This window comes from Podarcis erhardii (assembly GCF_964252035.2).
Source record: "Podarcis erhardii genome assembly, chromosome: 5".
NCBI classification, from domain to species: Eukaryota; Metazoa; Chordata; class Lepidosauria; order Squamata; family Lacertidae; genus Podarcis; species Podarcis erhardii.
In genome coordinates, this window is record NC_138509.1 from 38,145,938 (window position 1) to 38,166,096 (window position 20,159).

The 20,159-nt window shown below is 39.6% G+C and overlaps 1 protein-coding gene across 1 annotated transcript in view; it reads right to left on the bottom strand.

The window, feature by feature from the left end:
• Positions 1-20,159, bottom strand: part of BTAF1 (B-TFIID TATA-box binding protein associated factor 1) — a 41,633-nt gene that overhangs the window by 8,506 nt on the left and 12,968 nt on the right. The window contains exons 6-32 of the mRNA XM_081863142.1: positions 19,768-19,904; positions 18,280-18,391; positions 18,093-18,161; positions 17,159-17,248; positions 16,605-16,700; positions 16,327-16,503; positions 14,779-14,919; positions 14,526-14,650; positions 14,201-14,321; positions 13,647-13,751; positions 13,212-13,361; positions 12,637-12,779; positions 12,311-12,485; positions 11,610-11,813; positions 10,000-10,426; positions 8,818-9,008; positions 7,753-7,906; positions 7,562-7,671; positions 6,100-6,301; positions 4,433-4,581; positions 2,679-2,831; positions 1,509-1,630; positions 1,245-1,412; positions 1,007-1,084; positions 789-918; positions 547-688; positions 275-405 (exon numbers count right to left, since the gene is read on the bottom strand). Coding sequence (XP_081719268.1) covers positions 275-405; positions 547-688; positions 789-918; positions 1,007-1,084; positions 1,245-1,412; positions 1,509-1,630; positions 2,679-2,831; positions 4,433-4,581; positions 6,100-6,301; positions 7,562-7,671; positions 7,753-7,906; positions 8,818-9,008; positions 10,000-10,426; positions 11,610-11,813; positions 12,311-12,485; positions 12,637-12,779; positions 13,212-13,361; positions 13,647-13,751; positions 14,201-14,321; positions 14,526-14,650; positions 14,779-14,919; positions 16,327-16,503; positions 16,605-16,700; positions 17,159-17,248; positions 18,093-18,161; positions 18,280-18,391; positions 19,768-19,904 — 4,002 coding nt within the window. The remainder of the gene's footprint in view (positions 1-274; positions 406-546; positions 689-788; positions 919-1,006; positions 1,085-1,244; positions 1,413-1,508; positions 1,631-2,678; positions 2,832-4,432; positions 4,582-6,099; positions 6,302-7,561; positions 7,672-7,752; positions 7,907-8,817; positions 9,009-9,999; positions 10,427-11,609; positions 11,814-12,310; positions 12,486-12,636; positions 12,780-13,211; positions 13,362-13,646; positions 13,752-14,200; positions 14,322-14,525; positions 14,651-14,778; positions 14,920-16,326; positions 16,504-16,604; positions 16,701-17,158; positions 17,249-18,092; positions 18,162-18,279; positions 18,392-19,767; positions 19,905-20,159) is intronic.

Below are 20,159 nucleotides of genomic sequence, written 5' to 3' on the forward strand. Positions count from 1 at the left end.
TGACCATACACTACATATAAACTACCGAACAAGACAAAAGCTATTTCAACAGTCCAGAAAAAAACAAAGGGTTTTGAGTCCAAGAAGTTATGACTAACTGCTCATCAATGAGGAGGTTGTTATCTTGGACGCAAGACCCAGCAATATTTTTCAGGCAGGACACAACATAATAAAATTCCAATTTAGAACAAGTATAGGATCTGAGAAGATCTACAAGAGGCTCGTTTGTTGTTTACTAATATCAGCGTAATGCAAACCAGCGCAAGGGACTTGCCTGTAGAGGACTGAGGATGCAGTAATAGTCTTGAATAATTTTGGGTGGAAGATCCTGTAGCACATCTTCTTTCATCCTTCTCAACAAAAATGGCAGTACTTGCCTGTGCAATGCTTCCATTGCAAGAACACCTGGAAATGCCCACCAAAGGAAGAGCATATGGATCAGCAAAGCCACTAAACAAGAACAGGATTCTTCTGGTATCTCACCCACAGCAGGATTAACTTTCCCCAAGAACAACAGCGCTTCATTAAGCAACAGAACTTGCTTACCGGCCTCCTGTTCTCGACCAGAGCTCCGGGCATCTCTACTTGCTAAGATGGGCTTGCTATAGCGAGCTGCAAACTGGCGCTCAGTACCCAAAAATCCCGGCATAAGGAAGTCAAACAGTGACCACAATTCTAAGACATTGTTCTGAAAATAGGATAAACAATCATTGTTTTTAATTACGGCAAACTGGGCCAGTTCTCACGCATTTATATATTTATTTATTTCAAGAGATAGCGGGGATTACCTGAATTGGTGTCCCAGAGAGGATTATCCTATAATTGGCAGTCAACTGTTTTATTGCTTTGGACAGTTTTGTTTTTCCGTTTTTGATGACATGGCCTTCATCAAGAATACAGTAGTTAAATTTAATATTTCTAGGAAAGAAAACACAACTAATCAACTTAAAATAGCTTTGAAACATACAGTATCTTTCAAAATAGCAGGAAGAACTACAGCTTTTACCTGAAAAAATCAATGTCATTTCTCACAACATCATAGGAAGCTACAATTAGGTTGTATCTTTTCACATGGTGCTGCAACCTTAAGAAGATAAAGTATAAAAAGTAGAACTTTAGAGACAGCAACAAAAAATAAACCTGTACATTTATTTTTAGTACTTTTCACATCATCACAGCAGAAGGAACTGTCACTGCAAAGCAAATCTTAGAGCCAAGCTACTGCAATATATTACAGTACTTACCTAGCCCTCTCTGTGGGAGGGCCAGTATAGTGCAAAGGATTTAGATACTCTTTGGAACAAAATTTGCCCACTTCATCCACCCAATGGCCTGTGAGTGTGGGAGGGCACACCACTAAGGATGGGAGTGGAACACTATCGGCCATCTTAGTTCTTGCATATTCTTGGGCCCTTTGGAGAACAAAACCAAATCACAAGAAATGTTACATCTTCTATACTGCAGATATGTTGATGTAAAAACTGACTAGCCGTAATTGCGCATGCTACCTGAGACAGTGATCTCCTGCAAGAATACAGATGGACTGCAAGGTTTTACCCAAGCCCATATCATCACAGAGGATTCCATGAAGCTTGTATTTGTTGAGAAAAGCCAACCAATTCACACCTTCCTGTGAACAGAAAGGAAGAGGAACATAATTTAGGCTTCTGTTCTTATGCCCCCTAAAAAGGCCTCCACAATTATTAACATTTAAAATACATTCACAGGCAAAAAAAACAGACAGCAAGTAGGCTATATAAAGTGAAAACAAGAGGCAAAATTGGAATACATTAAAATTCTGGTGCAAAAAAAAAAAAAAAAAAGTCTTACCACTCATCTAGCAAGAAGAAGAATAAAAAGCATTTTTCTCCCCAGTAACCACACCTCTTGGGGGAGTCTTAATGCTTTTCTTAGAGATTCTGCTAGAAGTAAAAGCTCAGCCCTCTCCTCCCAGCCAGACCTCTGACACTTTAATGTTAACATTATACCACTTCATGAAACTGCCAGCACTCAGAAGTGTGCACTAGAGCCAAGAATTTGATAAATATTTCTAAAACGTCTTAAGTACAAAAAAAAGCCACCTAGTATGGTGCTTGCACAGAGGAATTTATTTCCAACTCTGCTCATGTATTTTATGATTAATCTCAGGAATCTTATTAGATACAATTCTTGATCAGTAGAAGCTATACAACTCTACAGTGGCACCTCGGGTTAAGAACTTAATTCGTTCTGGAGGTCTGTTCTTAACCTGAAACTGTTCTTAACCTGAAGCACCACTTTAGCTAATGGGGCCTCCTGCTGCCGCCGCGCTGCAGCTGTGCAATTTCTGGTCTCATCCTGAAGCAAAGTTCTTAACCCGAGGTACTATTTCTGGGTTAGTGGAGTCTGTAACCTGAAGTGTCTGTAACCTGAAGCATATGTAACCCAAGGTACCACTGTACTTGCATTTTTTCCAGGTAGGCATTAATTGGAAAATATATATTTTTTAATGTTCAAGTCTTCATAAAATTATGATTAGAAGCAGTGTTCAGAAGACTAGAAACTATATGATTTTCATATCAGGTTCCAAAATACAAATTGAAATAATAATAAAAGCTATTCAAACCAATCCACAAGACAAATTTGATAAGGAAATTATGTGTGTCTTGAAATTAAAAAAACCTCCCATAAGAATTTACCTGCTGATATTTTCTTAGTTCTGCTTTAATCGGTACTGGAATTTTATAGTTTTCAAGTTTTTTCCCATCCAATAATTGTTCCAGAAAATGGCGCTCTTTGGCTTTAATTTTGATTAAGTCCTCAGGCATATTTGGTGGGTCTGGAATGCCAGCCTGAAACAAGAAAATATATATTTATATGTACAGTATTTTGCATATTTAATTAAAATAAGAAATAAAGTTCATGATATGCTAATAGTTAATTTTAATTCATGTTTCAACTCTATCAATACTAATATTCTACAATTTGAAAGTGTCATTAACTTGAAGTAACTCAGCTTTCAGACTTTTAACACAGAATGGGAATTAAACATTCAAACAAACTACTGCCTTGCAGTGTAATTTTCTTGAAAATAATGCTGTAGAAGTGTGTTCAGTTCACAATTAAGAAATAGTGATGCTTCCATTACATGATGTACTCAGGAATCGGCAGATAAATAGCAATCAGAAGAAAAAACAATTACCATAATGGCCTGAATATAAGCCTTACTTTTTTCCAAATTCCGACCGTGAAAAGTTAAATTCGTGACCTTACAAAAAATGGCTTTTAGGATATCCCTGCTGAAACAGACATATGGTAAAATGGAACAGGTGTGAGTGCCTGCAGAATTTTAAGGGAGCGGCTTATATTTGGGTCTTGCCTTTTTTTCCTTTTCCCCCTCTGGAACTTTAAAGGTGCGGCTTATTTTCGGGTGCGGCTTATATTCGGACCAATATGGTAATTAGTTGAGATTCCTGCATTGCAGGGGATTGGACTAGATGACTCTTGGGGGGTCCCTTCTGACTCTATGATTCTATGAATTGGGAGAAAGGTAAGTCTCAATGAAGTGCAGGTGTTCAAACAGAACATCCCCTGAACTCTGCAGATATATAGGTGTTCAAAGCCTCAACAGCTACGTCATCTAACATGCAGGTTCCATTATTTATATAGCACCATCTGCTATATACACAGTGTATATATACACAGATCTATTGTGTAAGGTAACCCACACAGTGATCCGTGCAGGATGCTTTAAAGACGAACTTACGTTGCAACCAAACAAGGAGGACAAACTGTACAGAGAAGTGTTTACCCAAGCAGATCAAACTATGACCAGGCATTGAGAATTAATGTTTTAAGTGGCATTATGACACAGTAAAATCAAAAGAGTTCACGTTGATTTACATGTCACAGAAACCCACTTTGTCAGTTTCAAGCCTGCCTCCTTTAAACTGACAAAAGGTGAGGGAGGAGAGAGGAGAATGTAAAGGACTCATTTATCTTTTCTACAACACTGACTTCTTTGTATGCTGTTATGTTTCTTGCTATTCCTGAGTGGTTTCTTGATCTTTCAGTGTTAAATTTCACAGTCATAATAGAGATAGTTTCAGTGTTTGCAAATGCACAAAGACAAATTTAACTAAGAGTCTAGAAAGGTGCTAGGATCAAGAATGAATCGAACATCGTATGAAAGAATGCATTTGAAATTCAAAGTGAATGTTCAATCCAAGTATTTGTAAAATATAATATTCCAAGCTCCAAAACTTCATATTTTAATCAGTTGAGAAGATTTGACACAAAATGCATTACTTGCTGAATCCTGAAACTTTTACTTATTTACCTAAATAAGATGCAATACTGAAAGACTGCTCCTTTCTATCACTATATGCCAATACGCTTTTTACAGGACTCACTCACTGACTCTCTTCAGTCAAAATGAAAGACTTTGACTTACCTCAAGAGGCATTAATCTAATCAGCGTAGCAAAGCACTGGGTGGCCATGAAACGCACACTGTCTGTTTGATCGCTCATTCTGCCCAGAACTGGAACCACAAGGAGAACTATATAGGGAACAATTCCGACATCTAGCTGTTCCATTACACCTGGATTAATAATTAAGGAGCTTCTCTTTACCAGTTTTGGAGCCATTTCCACAACAATAAATCCATCTTATCTAAACCCAAAATGCATCTGAACAGCAATTACTGAATCACATGTGCATGAATCTTAATTTCTGAGAGCAGTGTTGCCCTTGTGGAATGGGGCTTTCCTGCCTCCCACCTCCTAATGCAACCCCTTCCCCCTGAAAATATGTATTTTTGATGCAGCTGGTCCAGTTATGAATATCTGCAACCCCTGAAAACTTCTCACATTTTCCATTTTCTCTTCAGATAGTTCTTCTTTTACAGGTCAGATGGTACATTTTTTAAAAAACTACCTTCCAGCTTAGTGCTAAGAAAATGGCACCAATATAGAATTTTCTATTGCTATAGCATGCTGTGCAGTATTCATCTTAACGGATATTAAGATTTTTTTAAAAAAGGAAACAGGGTGGAACTTTTGGGCATATATAGGGGAGGGAATCCCACTTTTTGCTTTTCACTGATCAGAGGAAGACTCATCTTGCATAGATGCAGCATGGGACTGGATGCAGGCAGCCTTCCATAAGCTAAAGAAAGCAGACCTGATAAATGCTGTATTAGGCGCAGCCATGAAGTATCCGCTGGAGTGAATTCCTTCCATATCAGTGTGGCGCAGTAATTGCTGTTATGCTTTCCCTCTCATCGGAGGCATTCTTCCTACCACCGCCCGCCCCTTCCTGAAACACAACTTGGAATTATCAGGTTCTTCAGGACACTCACCATGGCAACCACAGCGAGGACATGTGTGGACTCCTGATGATGCTACTTCTCATAGTGTTAACTGTACATTACTTGAATTCTGGCAACCATTCAAAGGGCCACATGCAATTTTCAACCTGCACACAAGAACACTTCAGGCTATCCCCACACCACACAACTCATGAAGGTCAAGGGATCTCTGGTGTCTTTCAGGACAGCCTTCACCAAATGCATAAATTGTGGCGATTAAAAAAAAATTTAGACGGAACTGGAATCATATTAATTCTGGGCAGCTATGAGCGTGGGCACATGATCTTCTCAACTACTGAAGCAAGATACTCTCATGACTTTGTGGAACTGAAAGCTTGAGAATAAGAGCAACTGGAAGTCATGTACCTGGGTCAAGGTAGAAACAGTCTCTGGTCATTACTATCAAAGTTAGTGGGTTACAGAATGGTTTCTAGGACACTTTCTCTATACAGGAGAACCCAGTGTCAATATACAGACATTGGACTAGAGCTCAAACAATTATTATGCATTTCCTTAAAAAAAATCTTTCTTCTACCAAGCCTGGAATCAGGTGATCATATATACCATGTTAGTAAGAAGCAAATATTTCTGCTCCAGTTCAGTCTTGCAGAAGCACTTGCCCTTTTGAAGAAACTCCCCAGGCTTCACAAAACTTACTAAATCTTCCCCACGAAACCATACATCTGGAGAGCATTTCAGCACTTAAAGTCATACATGAATACCTCTTTCCTTAGAATCAGGAAAGGATACAGGCAAGAGCTTCAATTGCACCCTCTTGCTTGGTACTGTCATCAATTGCTCCCAGCCAAGGAAGTATCTTTTCCAAGAAAATGTGCATGGTTTCCAGGGTGGCCACTTTGCTCATTACGCCTACACAGCGAGCAGCCATGTGCCTCACTGCAGTGGTGGGGTGTTGAAGGCACATACAGAGGTAAGGCAAGTGCTGGATCAGCTGCAAAGAGAAATCACAGCTGTTTTAAAACATACTGAATGCCAACCGTGAGTACAGTGGTACCTTGGATTACATACGCTTCAGGTTACAGACTCCGCTAACCCAGAAATAGTGCTTCAGGTTAAGAACTTTGCTTCAGGATGAGAACAGAACTCGTGCTCCGGCGGCGCGGCAGCAGCAAGAGGCCCCATTAGCTAAAGTGGTGCTTCAGGTTAAGTACAGTTTCAGGTTAACTACGGACCTCCAGAACGAATTAAGTACATAACCCGAGGTACCATTGTATTCTATTTTGCTAAATACTGCAACCTGCATAAACTCAAAAAAGAACTTTATCATAATCACACATAGGGCATTAGGTGCTTTTAAGCTACTTGGCTCCTAGAACCTCTGTACAAAGAGGGAAATGTGTAATCCTAGTGTATAGTTTTATATTAAGGATGGAATGAAAATCGGAACATATTAGGTGTTTGGCAGCTTAAAATATTTTGGGCTCATTTCTAGAAGGAACAACCATAACTTAACTAAGAAGTTCATTTCAAGAGACCATTTCAGTAAAAAATGGAAAAAAGCAAAGTATATGTCTCATATCACCTCTTGTAGAGAAATCATATTATCTGTGCAGCAAAGTTTACAATGAAGGATGTTGCATTATTCCTAACAAAATAATGAATGTAAAGAGTTAACTGAACTGAACAGAATGGTGTTCCTGCAAGGAACTAGAGGGAACAAAAGTAGCCCAATATCAACATGGAGATGTATATGTTTGGGATGGTTTCTAGTTTTATGTTCCAAATCAAAGGCATCAAAAAGGGTGTTCTGCTTTAATTGGTAATTTAGTGAACATGCTGCCTCATCTTGTTATCTCATAATCACAGACCAATAAGAGTGTGGAAAATTACCTCAGTGGTATTGATGGTACAAACTTGATGGAAATGCATGGCTGGTGTAAATAAGAGGTCAGTGAGTGGTTGTTGGAGCTGCCGTTGTTTGGAATAGAACAGCAGTAAGAGACTTAGGAAGAGGACTGTAACCACTTGGGGTCTCACTTTGAAAATAACAGATTTAAACACAAATATCCTATACTTCCTTCATCCTTCATAATTGCAAGCTGCTGTTGCATAAGCATTTTTCCTAGTTTAGAAAACGTGCAAACGCCAAAAAATTGTATTCTTGAACAGCATCACTTATGTTATCCATTTCCAAACACCTACATTGGCAATTAAAATTGTGTTAGAAATAAATTCAAAACATTTAAATTACCAAAGGGTGAAGCTGAGCATCCATAGAAGCTGCAGTTGTTTCAAAAACCTGTAGAGAGTTCACTAATTCCTGGGCTGGACCATCTCCTTTATCCAAGAGCACTTTTCTGTCTACAAGAAGCAATATCATATTATCAGAAGAATTTCAGAATTCAACTTCTAGAATACCTATACCTTAAGAAATACACATACCAAAGTTGTCTATGTCAATACTGTTCCTTAAAGAGCCAACCATAGCATCCCAGAGATGTGGCAAACCCACGGCCATTTCACATCCAAAGTGTTTAGCAATAGTGGATAAAGCAAATTCTGCTCCTCTTCTCTGTACAACATAAGGCTTCTGAGCCTAGAATTTGATAAGGTAAAAAGAAGGGTTATGAAGTAAAATAGAAAAGTTTTTATCCAACCATACAGCCTGCCCAGAATAAATTAGACTGCCCTAGACTACATATCAAGTTGGAAACAGAAAGCAATCACACTTACACAGAGAGAGCAAAGTAAGATCAGCAAAATTTTGAGGCAAAAATTGCCACTGATATAGGCCTACAAGATATAAATCACTTCTCTCTCAACAGAACCATAACCAGAAGAGACAAACACAATACGAACAAGCATCAGATTAATGTCAAAGGCTGTTGACTGAAAATGCATGTGATCAAGGAACAGGCATAACTGCTAAATCTTCACAACTAGTTGACTATTTCCAAAATCAAATGAGATTCCGTAAATGGTTTTCAAGGCCAGTTTTGCATGTATGTTCATTGCTGAATATCTGTGTGTGCAAATGGACTATCATTAATCAGAGACAGATTATCTCAGATAACTGTGCTTTCAAAAAATGAAGCCTATTCAGAGTTACAATGCATTGTGTAATCAACTTATGCACATCTTGTGTGCTAACCAGTGAACAGAAGTAAAGAAACCAAGAAAATACTCTAGAAAAGCATTGCCAGAAGCATTATTTCTCTGTCCTTTCTTTTTAATCCTCTATGTTTTCTATTTGTTGTAAACTGTAGAAACTGATGTTGACACATACTGCATCTGATCACTCACTACACATATTCTATTGGCTACAGCAGGGTATTTCTTTCAAGCCTAATTTCAGTGGTGGGACGGGACACTGAAAGTGCCAGGGAAGGCCTGTGAGGGTGCATGGGCACCACATTAGCATCTCATGCTATACAGGGTCATGTACACCTGGAGTGGAGCACCACACAACAACATTCGCAAGAATGAAAACGAAAAGTTCACACCCACTTCGTCAAGCTCTGTGGTTACATTTCCACTACTGCTTGTAGGTAGATCTCCAATTTGGGCTTTGGGGGCCTTTGGTGTAGGACCTCGCCTGCTTGTGATGGCAAATGCAGCTTTCTGATGCCTGTACAGTGTGATTATACCTCTATGCTTGGTGACTGTATGATGCATCCCATCTCTTTCAGAATTAGATCCTACAATAAAGAAAGGTGGCAATTAAAACATTTTTTCACACCCAGGGCGCAATTATGCTAATAAAAAATGGTGAGGGGAAACCAGGAACATATGTTTCCTCTCCAGAGGATTGAGAGGGTGGGGAAGGGAGAGTAGAGGAAAAGACATGAAGGAGAGACTAGAAACACAGTCTGGAAATTCAGTTCTCTGATAAACACTTGAGATGAATTAAAGAAAGGGGCAATATCAAAACAGAACACTAAAACCATTGTTTTGAAATGCACATCCTTCAAACGAAATGGCATAATGGGGGGGGGGGAGGGTGGACAATGAAATTCAGATGCACGTTATTTTTAGAGAGAAATTAAATAAATGATATGCCTAGATGTTATTCCTCCCTCCCACCTTGCCTGGAAGAGGGGCTTGGATACAGGATCTCCTCTAACACTTTTAAACTTCCAGGGTGAGTGAGTGTTCAGATAAGGACAGCAATTTCTTCTCCGCGCAGTGACAGTAAATCAGGGTAGGCTCAAACCCAAGATCTACTTCCTCAAATCTCTTCTAGAAGCCCTGACCGGGACTTAATCCATGGATCAAACACTAATGGTATTCCGAAGAAAGAAGTATGTTCAGAAAATGAATGTTTACCTTCCTATAAGGAAACTTGAAGCACTGCAAGCGTAACACAATAAAGTTGCTGTTCATTTAGAACGTTACTCTTGTTAAAAAAAAAAATCACGGTGCCAAACACAAGAATGATCAACCAGTGGTCAGTTGGTACCACCAGGTTAAACAAAACATTTTAGGAGTTTCTGTAATATTTTCCTACTCTGAATCCAAAGAAAGTATCATGAACAGTACCAGGCAAAGATGCTGATTTTATTGCTAGCTGGAAAAACTGCTTTGACAGTCTGTCAAGGATTATTCAAATGCCCCAAGCTGTTTTGGACAGCCTCTTTGTAGGTTTCTCTTCTACCAAGTTACTCATCCACAGAATAGCACATAACCTACCTTTTGAATTTTCATGGCTGCTCTGAGGTTGTGCAGGGCATGATGCTAAAGGAGTAAGATGCGAGTCTACACAGAGAGAACTGCAAAGATTTTTTATGATCTTTGAGTTGGGACACGGAGATCTTGTTGTACACTGCTGAAGTAACTTTGCTATGCACAAAGCGGCATGGTTTTGTACTAGTGTGTTCTCTTCTTTCTTCACAGCCTCCATCAATGGTTTTATGACAGGGTTTAGTTTTTCTGGAAGTTGTTCAAGATTCACAACAGCACAGGCAGCAAAAGTATGCACTCTCATCTGCAATGTTTGCCATTCCTGGTTTGTTTCTGAAACAGTCATTTGGACTTGTTGTCGTTTGCTTTCTAGCTGCTGCAGAACTTTAGGATTTAGATCAAGAGAGGATGTAGCTTCATTGAAGACAGTAGTGACCTAAGAAAATGAAAATTAACCCAAAGCAACATGGCTCTATTACAACAGAAAGAAGGACAGCAAAGTTTGCTGGTTTGTTTACACATGGTGCTAGAAGCTGATACTTGTTTTTTGCTTGACCCCCCCCCCCCCGGGACAGGTGATATTGTACGCTCTACCTCTAGCCAAGGCAGGCAAGAGTACATGTAAGTTTAAAATAAGGCTCCATAGTAAAATTATAGTAAAGATGCTTAGCACACCCATTGCAGTGCTCAATGCATTCTAGAGATCCCTTTTACCAGCAGACAGAAAAGGTAAAGGAGGACTGAGAGGCTTGCAGCTTATTCTGTTGCCCTAAAGAGGGTAGAAGCTACCATATACTGACTCATTTTCATTTTTTTGCAGTAGTAGTACCTTGCTGCCTTAAGACAGCAGTACAGTGGTATCCCGGGTTACAGACACTTCAGGTTACGCGTTTTTGGGTTGTGTACCACGCCGAACCTGGAAGTACTGGAACGGGTTACTTTTGGGTTTCGGCACCCACGCATGCGCAGAAACACCAAATTGCAACTCGTGCGTGTGCAGACGCGGTGCTGTGGGTTGCGAACGTGCCTCCCGCACGGATCAGGTTCGCAACCCGAGGTTCCACTGTAACTTATATTTTTTAGTGGCAGCTCCCACCTTGCAATTAGGCAATTGCCATACTATTCTGTTCTTCAGTGCTTTTTTCTCACAACTGGAAGTGGCTGCACCAAATACTTAACGAATTACGCATTGATTAACAAAATGCATCAAAGAAAACTAGTGTACTCTTTACAAAACACAGTATGCACATGTTATTCTCATAAAAACTTAAACTGTTGAAACTTTTTTCCTGGGGTGAGGGGATTAATACGGTCCCTTCTGTGAAATTAAGATCTGGCCAGCTCTGTTAGTGGTGAAAGATGCACTGAGGAAGAAGTGCCTTGCTTTGCTTATACGGTCCACATCTACAAGCCAGACACCTCTACAAGATGGAAGGGGATTTCTCTCTGAAGACTGGTAATACGTTCCACACTATATTTATTAGTAATATGCATGGGGGGGGGCAATATCTTTCTGTGTAGCCACCGGTGAATGCTTGTATGCTACCACGGCTGCTCAAGCTCTTTTTTACACTGCTCACCTAAGGATTGGAGGCTAGCCCTTTCATTGAGTCACTCACCAATTCATTCGCTTGATCTATTGTAAACACACTGCAGTTTACTCTGCTGCCCATGTCAATGTTTGCATCAGTGAAAGAGGAGATGAGTTGTTTACATTCATTTTGCATTCGGGTGAAGGGAACAGCAATTTCATCATAATACAGATGCTCAGAAAGGACCCCAAGCAAGCGTGACTGGACAGCAGTAGTCACTTCTTTGTTTTCCTGAAAGCAAACACCATGTCGTTCAGCTGTCAAATTAGCTATTTTAAGTGCAAGCAATCTTCATTGTCCTTGAAGAATAATTTTGGGTTTGTAAAAACAAATTATTATTATTTTTTACAAAAACATGCATTTCCAACATATACAACTGCTTATAAGGGACCAAAGAATTGATGCAACTAGTTCTACATGTCTAATACAGCTGATGGCTTATTATCAAACTGCTAGTCACCCACTCACTCTACTCCATCTCCGAGAAGCTCTGAACGCAGTTTTCTCACTACGTGCATGCCTAGCAATACATTTTCAATCACAGTCTATGTGCATCAGGAGTACTGAACACAGCCCTGTCAGCTACATGCTTTCAACATTAAAATTAGCACCTTGCGTACCAGCTCATGACAGTATAAAGAAAATGTAAATCTGCTCCAAAAATATAACTGAAGCTTAATGTTTTAACTTTGAAAAAGCATGCATTTTTACTGAAGTACATGTCTTACCTTCTGCAAGGAAGCCCACTCACAGATTACTAATGCAACACTAAACCTCTGCAAAGCAGACTTGGAATTCAAGTGGAAAAGCAATAGCTGGGCTAGTGATTCAGCTGGCTTTATTTCTTGGGAAACGGTATTCACACCTTGATCACAAATACAGCAGCAAAGTGCTCCAAGCAATCTGGAACAACAATCAATTTTATATTAGTTACACTTCAAGTAACACACTGTTCTGCACAATCAAACTTGAAATATGTTATGAATAGCTTGTCTATAAACTCATTGATTTTCCAAAAAAACCCCTGTTTTAAGATTTTCAGTAATAAACTGACTTTGCTGCCATCATCCGGGCTCTCATAACAACATAATCCCTGGTTGCTAGATCTTCGGCGACACTTTCTGCTCCAGCAATATATTCCTGTACTGCTTCTTTAGTCGGGGTTTGACCTTGCCGCACCTTGCCACCTGTCTTTTCCTATGAACAAGATATAAAAAGTTGTTGGCGGAAGCCTCATTTGCTTTCACATCCTATTCTTTTGTTTTTAAATTTGGGCTACAGATATGAGAAAAGCAGCCTTCCATTACAGATACATTTAAGACTACAATGTAATACCTTTTCAAGTCAGATTGTATTTAGAAAACAATCCTGACTCTTACAGAATGTATATAATTTCTAAAAATTGTGTAGCTTTGTCTTCAATACTACTAACCCTTCTGGTGCAACCCCTGAGCCTTGAATGGTTTCAGGCTCCATGGTTCTCAAAGTAAGAGGCAGCCCTTGCCAAAAAGTGCAAGCATTTAGTTAGAAAATGCCTAAGCTTGTGACATGCACAGTTCAGATTGCTCCATAGTATAATGCAACAAAATAAGCAAAACACCACCCAAAGGAATACAAGTCTCTTCTGACCTTTGATCTGGCTTTCACTTCTAGCAACATATTTAAATCAATAGGCAAATGTGACGGCTGCATCATTAAGCAGAGCCAGGCTCCCATCCACGGACACGCAGCTGCTACTACATATTGTATGGAAGCCTTGCTTAGCAATTCAAGCCACACCTAAAAAAAGGAGAAAAACAACATTCACAGGATTATAAAAAACAACAACAACCCTTCATATTCAAACATCTTACATTACCAATTTCTTTAAGACTTTTCTGTGCACATAAAATACATCCACAATTTTCACCAACATATTCCAAGGAACAGCATTTCACACTGCATGGTACAAATCAGATTTGACCAATGCTAAAACTGAACGATAGAACATTGCAAGACAGCATCCGCACACAAACACATTTACAAACAGGGCAAGGTAAATTTAAGTTGCAAAAGGGCACATACCTTATGTATTAGTTCCAAAATTTCTTGATTGCTTTCTAAAATACAGAACTGAAATATATGTCTTAGCATGTCTTGCAAAATGGGAGTAAGCCAGGCTGCAGAACTCTAGAAACAGCAAATAAGAAATTATCAAAGCAGATTATTCTAACAAAACAAGCTTATGCTCAAATAAGCATATCAATGGTTTTTATTTTTTTATTTTTAGGACAATAAAGCAATATAGCTACTGTTTTGGTGAGCAAGCAAAAGTAATTCCTTTCTCACTTGAGTGTGCTATACACACAGTATATGTGAGTGGTAGAAGTTTACAAATTAGTTCTCATACAGTTGGAGGGACAACTCTCCCCACTCCCGGCAAGCCATACTGGAAATACAAAAACTCCACATCAATGTATTTTTATCCAATAAAATACTAACCCTTTTGAACCAACTTAAAAAAATAGGGGAGACTTTTAAAAGTGAGGGAAAATGAGAAGATGAACAAAGAAGTAACTGATAGATTATAAAGGGTACGCCAATGTCCAGAAGACAGCTAGAAGGTAAATAACTCTCACCTGATCCTCTGTAGATAATAGGGTAAACAAAGTTTCTAATGCTGCTTTTCTAACAGATGATATTGTATGATGTAGGAATGGCCACACACGTGGTACGAGAACTGTGAGTGATTGCTGAATACTGAGGTAAGCGTGGAAGGAAAAAGAAGAAGATCACATTGTAATTCATATTCGTTTGTATTCATATAAATTTATAAAGCAAAATCAGTGCTGCTGTGTAGGTATGCTGACAAGTAGAATTCATTCTATATATTATTAAGACAAGGTATTTTGAAAACAGTGTATTTTTACATAAAAATTCAAATTGTGAAAAGAATTAAATTACCTGCATTTTCGGACCTGAGAATACGTCAAAAGGGATGAAAGAAGGGTCATAATGCTATTTGTGGAAGCTGTTAGATCGTCTAGTTCCAGGAGTGCATCCCAAAGTACATTAAGAATAAAGGGAACCTAGATTATAGACACAGAGATGAAAAATACATGAGGTGAAGAGAGTTTCATAAAACATGGATTCCTAAGTCTTGGTTTTTCCTTCAGAAGGGTAACAAAACATTTAAGTGTCGGTGTGCTCTACTTACATTCTGTGGCTGAAGATGCACAAGGCTTTCCACAACTGGTACTAAAGATGCTGCAGCAACAGCTCTAACGTCATCATCCAAGTCTTGCAGACCTTCAGTTATGGCAGGCAATACTTTAGGCAATAAAGTATCAATTAAGTCCTGCAAAAGCAAGAAGCCTTAAGCTGAAGATCAATGGTCAAAGCAAATTCTAAGCCTGTAGGCAGGATGACTGTTCCTTTTCAAGCACACATAGACTATTTTCACTTTAGGTAATTTAGCATCATTCTGCCTAACAGCAGACTCAAGTAAGCTGAGTGTCTATCAGTCTGAAATGGAGTCACTCAAAATATAAGGTAATAGTTTCAACATACACACAATATTCTCTAGGTCAGGGGTCTGCAACCTTTAAGACAAAAAGAGCCACTTGGACCCGTTTCCGAAGAAAAAAAACCTGGGAGCCGCAAAACTCGTCATTATAAAAATAACTTTTTTGTCACTTTTTAAAATTATTTCTTTGTTTGACCCCTAGATTTACTCCTCATCATAGAAATAAACGTTAAATTAACAAGTTACCTTTTTGTGTGTGTGTTCTTCACTCCCCTTCAAAACAGTGACCGGCGTACATGCCCCCTTTCAATGCAGTGACCAGCGTACATGCCCCTTACAATGTAGCGGGCGGGTGGGCGGGCAGGAAGGTGACGTCGGGGCGGTGCGTGACTAACGCACGCACTGCCCTCATGCGACGTCACAGCCATTACAGCGCCCGCCACAGTGGGGAGTGTCAGGGTGCACAATGCGCCTCCTCCCCTCGCTAGTATCTGCCCCGGAGCCGCGGCAAAGGTGTAAAAGAGCCACATGCAGCTCGGGAGCCACGGGTTGCAGACCCCTGCTCTAGGTACACAGAAGTATGCAAGTCACAAGAACACTAAGAAAACAAAACAAAACAGAACAGAACAGGGAGACAAATACCTGCAAACTCCCAGGAACAACAGAATTCTGATGGAAATTTGAGCTCAACAAGGAGAGATCAAGGGGCCAAAGCTCAGGCAGACTGTGTGAGTCTATGAATAATATCTACGGTTGGGACATGGTATGTTAGGGTGACAGCTGGATAAAAAGAAAAAGAGGGGAGGGAGCGTTGGCCTGCTGGAGTTCCTAACATCCCATAGTAAGTATCCGGGAGATGTGCATGTGGGAAACAATAAAGGAACGTTTTTCTGCCCACCTCTCAAAGTGGGGCACCTTTCTATTTCTGTCTTAAGGGGTGAAGTATACACCAACACTACGCTGCAAGTTCCATTATTATTATTATTATTATTATTATTATTATTATTAACAATGAAAGAAGCATTACCTAGTCTTATCATCAAAGAACACATTTCTAAGCCAAAACAAACCCCATCCTCCTGGTGGGTACTGATCAGGGCAGGAAAGGCCCACAAAACCGCTCAGTAGAGATATTCACATACACATTGCACATGTTGGCACAATGCCACTTTATACAGCAGCCAAGACTTTGAAATCAAAGAAGAAACAATAGCACCTTGAAGATTTAAAACCAATTACCTGACGCACTGCCAAAGCATACTTTATCCCCAGCAGGCCACCATGTCTCACTTCCCATTGCTCCTGTGCCAGTAATTTTAGCAAGATAGCCACAGTTTTATGAACTCCACTCTCGTTCATGTACTTCAGCACTACGCCCAAAGTCTGAGCACAAGTCTCTCGTACTGGAGCCACAACCTAAGGTTTAAAGGGAAATAAACACACCCAGCGTAATAAAACAAAGGCATCAGAAAATTGAGCCCCATATGCAAATTAAGGCGTCAAAGATTGATACTTACTTCATCTGAAACAAAATCACCAAATCTGTCTAATGCAAACACACAAAGAAGCCTGATAGCCAAGTCTTCCAGCCAGTCCTGGTGTTGTTGAGTCATCTGTTTAGAAAAAAGGTAAATTTTGAAAAGGTGAAATATTCAAGATTGTTACTTACATTTTTAGTCGCTTCCTGACAAAAAGTTAACTAAAAGTGACTTACTATATAGTTCCAACATTAAAACTAAATATAAAAATCAGAACACAATAAAAATTTAAAACAAACAAAAGGCAGCTCTAATATAACCTACCCTACAAAAAAAAGGCAAGGAAAGAGCCAAGATAAACCCAAAACTCTCAAAATGAAGGTCCAAAAGCTAGCATATTAAAAAAACAAAAACATTTTTGCCTGGTGCCAAAAAGTAGATAATGATGGTGCCAGGAAATGACAGTGCTTTCTGTAGCAACCTCTCTCAACACTTCATTATTTTTATGACGAAAGAACAGCTGAGAACTCTGCACTACAGCTGAATGTACAAATGCTCACAATGAATTATCGAGGTTTGCATATTGATCTTACCTCTTCTATAGTGCTGTCTCCTATTTTACCCCCACTTTTCCCATGAGCTTTAAGTACCTCTCTTAGTCCAACACCTGCACCGTGCCGGATCTAAACACAAAACAGATTAAGTTTCTAGCAGTTTAAGAAGAGGTTTCACAACACAAGATTTATTTACATACATGCAGGTCTCACTATCCAAACAATGCATTCTCAGGAAATCATTTCTTGACAATTTCCATTGATTCCTATGGGAAAATTTCTAATGTGTTCCCAACTACAGAATTGAGATCCCAAAATGATAAAACAATTTATGAAAACCCTCTGAAATCTTGCAAAAGACAAACCAGGAAGGAAAAAATGCTCTCTTATTTGTTCAGTCTCCCCCATTTCCTCCCCTCTCAGATGGTTCTGGAAAACACCTCCCAAAAAAGTAAGCCTTGTTAAACTGCTTATTTGCTTACAGTACTACACACAGGTCTGGCTGTTTGGATAACTGAATTGATGGTGTGTATAGTGAGGTTGGGTACTAATAACTCATGTTTGGGCAAGTGAATTTTTGTGTAACGAGCATTCAGATAGTGGGACCTGCCTGCATTCAAAGCACACAGACCTTGATATGCCATGGTCCATTTCACCCTGAAGGGAATGTAGAGCTTGAGGGGGCAAAGGTCCCCCCATCTCTGTACTAAAGCCTACACAATTGTCCCACTGTATCCAATGCATGAAAAGGGCACCAGTGGTCTTGAATGTCAAGTTACCTTAAAATGGTTAGAACTGCACAGAATGAATAGAACTGAACTGATGTTATGGTCTGAACTATTCGTTAGTGTCAATACAAATAACTTATCAATTGAAAACAAATGATTAGAAAAACTGCCCCAAACTCAATCTTGAAAGTGTCTATTCTTTTCAACCCAATATAACTGAAGACAGCAAGATTATTATTATTTACCTCCCATGATGGGTTAAAGAGATCATTGCACACTTCTTCACAAAAACTCTCCAGAGGCCATTCGTTGGTCTAAAAGAAAGACATAAATAATACGGACTATTACCACTGTCACCAACTGAATCACTGGACAAAGTTATTGAGGTTGGATTTTGCTGTCAATTCATATTTTTATGAAGGTATACGCTACCTCTTCTGGCATATTCTCTACCAAAAGTCTGGAGTCAGTTGCAGGTTGACTGATGATAACATTTGCAATTTTTCTTCTCTTTTCATCAGGTTCACCATCAGTGCTATCATTGCTAGAAAGAACAATGAAATGTTTAAGTACCCACTTGCTTGACAGATAGTTACTTGTCACATAAGTTACTGTACTCACTATTAGCATTTAAAGATTGACGATTTTAAATGAAAGTGTCTAAGACCCCTAACAGAGCAACTATTGGAAAATTTGGGCATGCAGGTGCAAATATAATATTGAATGGGAATGCTTCCAAATCAGAAACTTACAGTATTATATTTGAAAATATAAGAAAAAAGATTGGCTTTGATTTATCACTAGATTCCTTGGTATTATTTTACTACATGAAATAAAAAATTCCATTATCAACTTGTAGGCAGCTGCTAGGATAGCTATAAATCAGACAGAAACAAAGGGATACATCCTCTTTAATGCAAAGGATGCAGGACATGCACAATTAATGTTAAGTTAGATGGAAAACAGTCTTATCTATATCTAACCAACCAATCTTGCAATGGAATGGAATGGAATGACAAGGTTCAAGATATACACATGGCACTGGGAGTACTGAAAAGGAACTAATAAGACAACTTGTTGCACTGTAGAATACTCTTTCAGGATTTCAGCTAGGCAACTTTCCCAGGATACTCCATTACTCCACCCGTCATATCAGAATTCTGTGGCTATTAAGAATGTTCTGCCATCTTAGAGCTGTTTTTAGGGTTTTTGTATTCGCGCAAACCTTAGGGTTTCCTCAAGCTTGTAGATACCTTCCTTGTACACACAGAAAGTGCTGTTTTGGCCTCATGATCAATGGCATTCACTCCAGAAATTGAGAAATAGAGGGAGGGTGTTTTAGTATGTCTATACTGGTGTACTTTTGTAAATCAATCTTCCAAGCTTGGTGCCCTCTTGATTGTTTTGGACTACAACTTCTATTATCCATGAAAATTGCTCTTTCTGGCTGGGGCTGATGGGAACTCTAGCCGAAAACATCTGGAAGGCATCAGGGTTGAAGAAGGCTGTTTTAAAGTATTTTATTATAATGGCAAAGGTAAAGGGACCCCTGACCATTAGGTCCAGTTGTGGATGATTCTGGGGTTGCGGTGCTCATCTTGCTCTATTGGCCAAGGGAGCCAGCGTACAGCTTCCAGGTCATGTGGCCAGCAAGACTAAGCCGCTTCTGGCGAACTAGAGCAGCGCACGGAAACACCGTTTACCTTCCCACCGGAGCGGTACCTATTTAGCTACTTGCACTTTGACGTGCTTTCAAATTGCTGGGTTGGCAGGAGAAAGGACCGAGCAACGGGAGCTCACCCCGTCGTGGGGATCTGAACCGCTGACCTTCTGATCGGCAAGCCCTAGGCTCTGTGGTTTAGACCACAGCGCCACCCGCGTCCTATTATAATGGTAAGTAAGTTCAAATTGATACAGTACCTCTTCTCATTGGTTTCTACCGCATCTCTTGACTTCTGCTTCGCAAACAACTTGGCCATTCTTTTAGCCTTATTTTTCTGCCTGCTACTCATACCAGCTCGAAATTCTGAATCAATCAACTCAGCAGCTTGAAGAGTCTGGAAAGATACAAAGGTTCAATGGCTACTCTGGCTTAGATCCAGATAAACATGATTTGAGTTCCACTCACACAAAATGTTATTCATGCTGCTGTCTCCTTTCTGTAGCCTCTTGTACCCAGCATCACTTCTGGGTAGCAAGGGATTCTTTGAGGAGTGCAACACGAGGCATGTATGGCTGAAGTGGTAACAACTGGAAATTCAGGACCACTTTGGGTAAGTAAAAGTAGCTTCTATCTGAAATTTAAAGGAGGA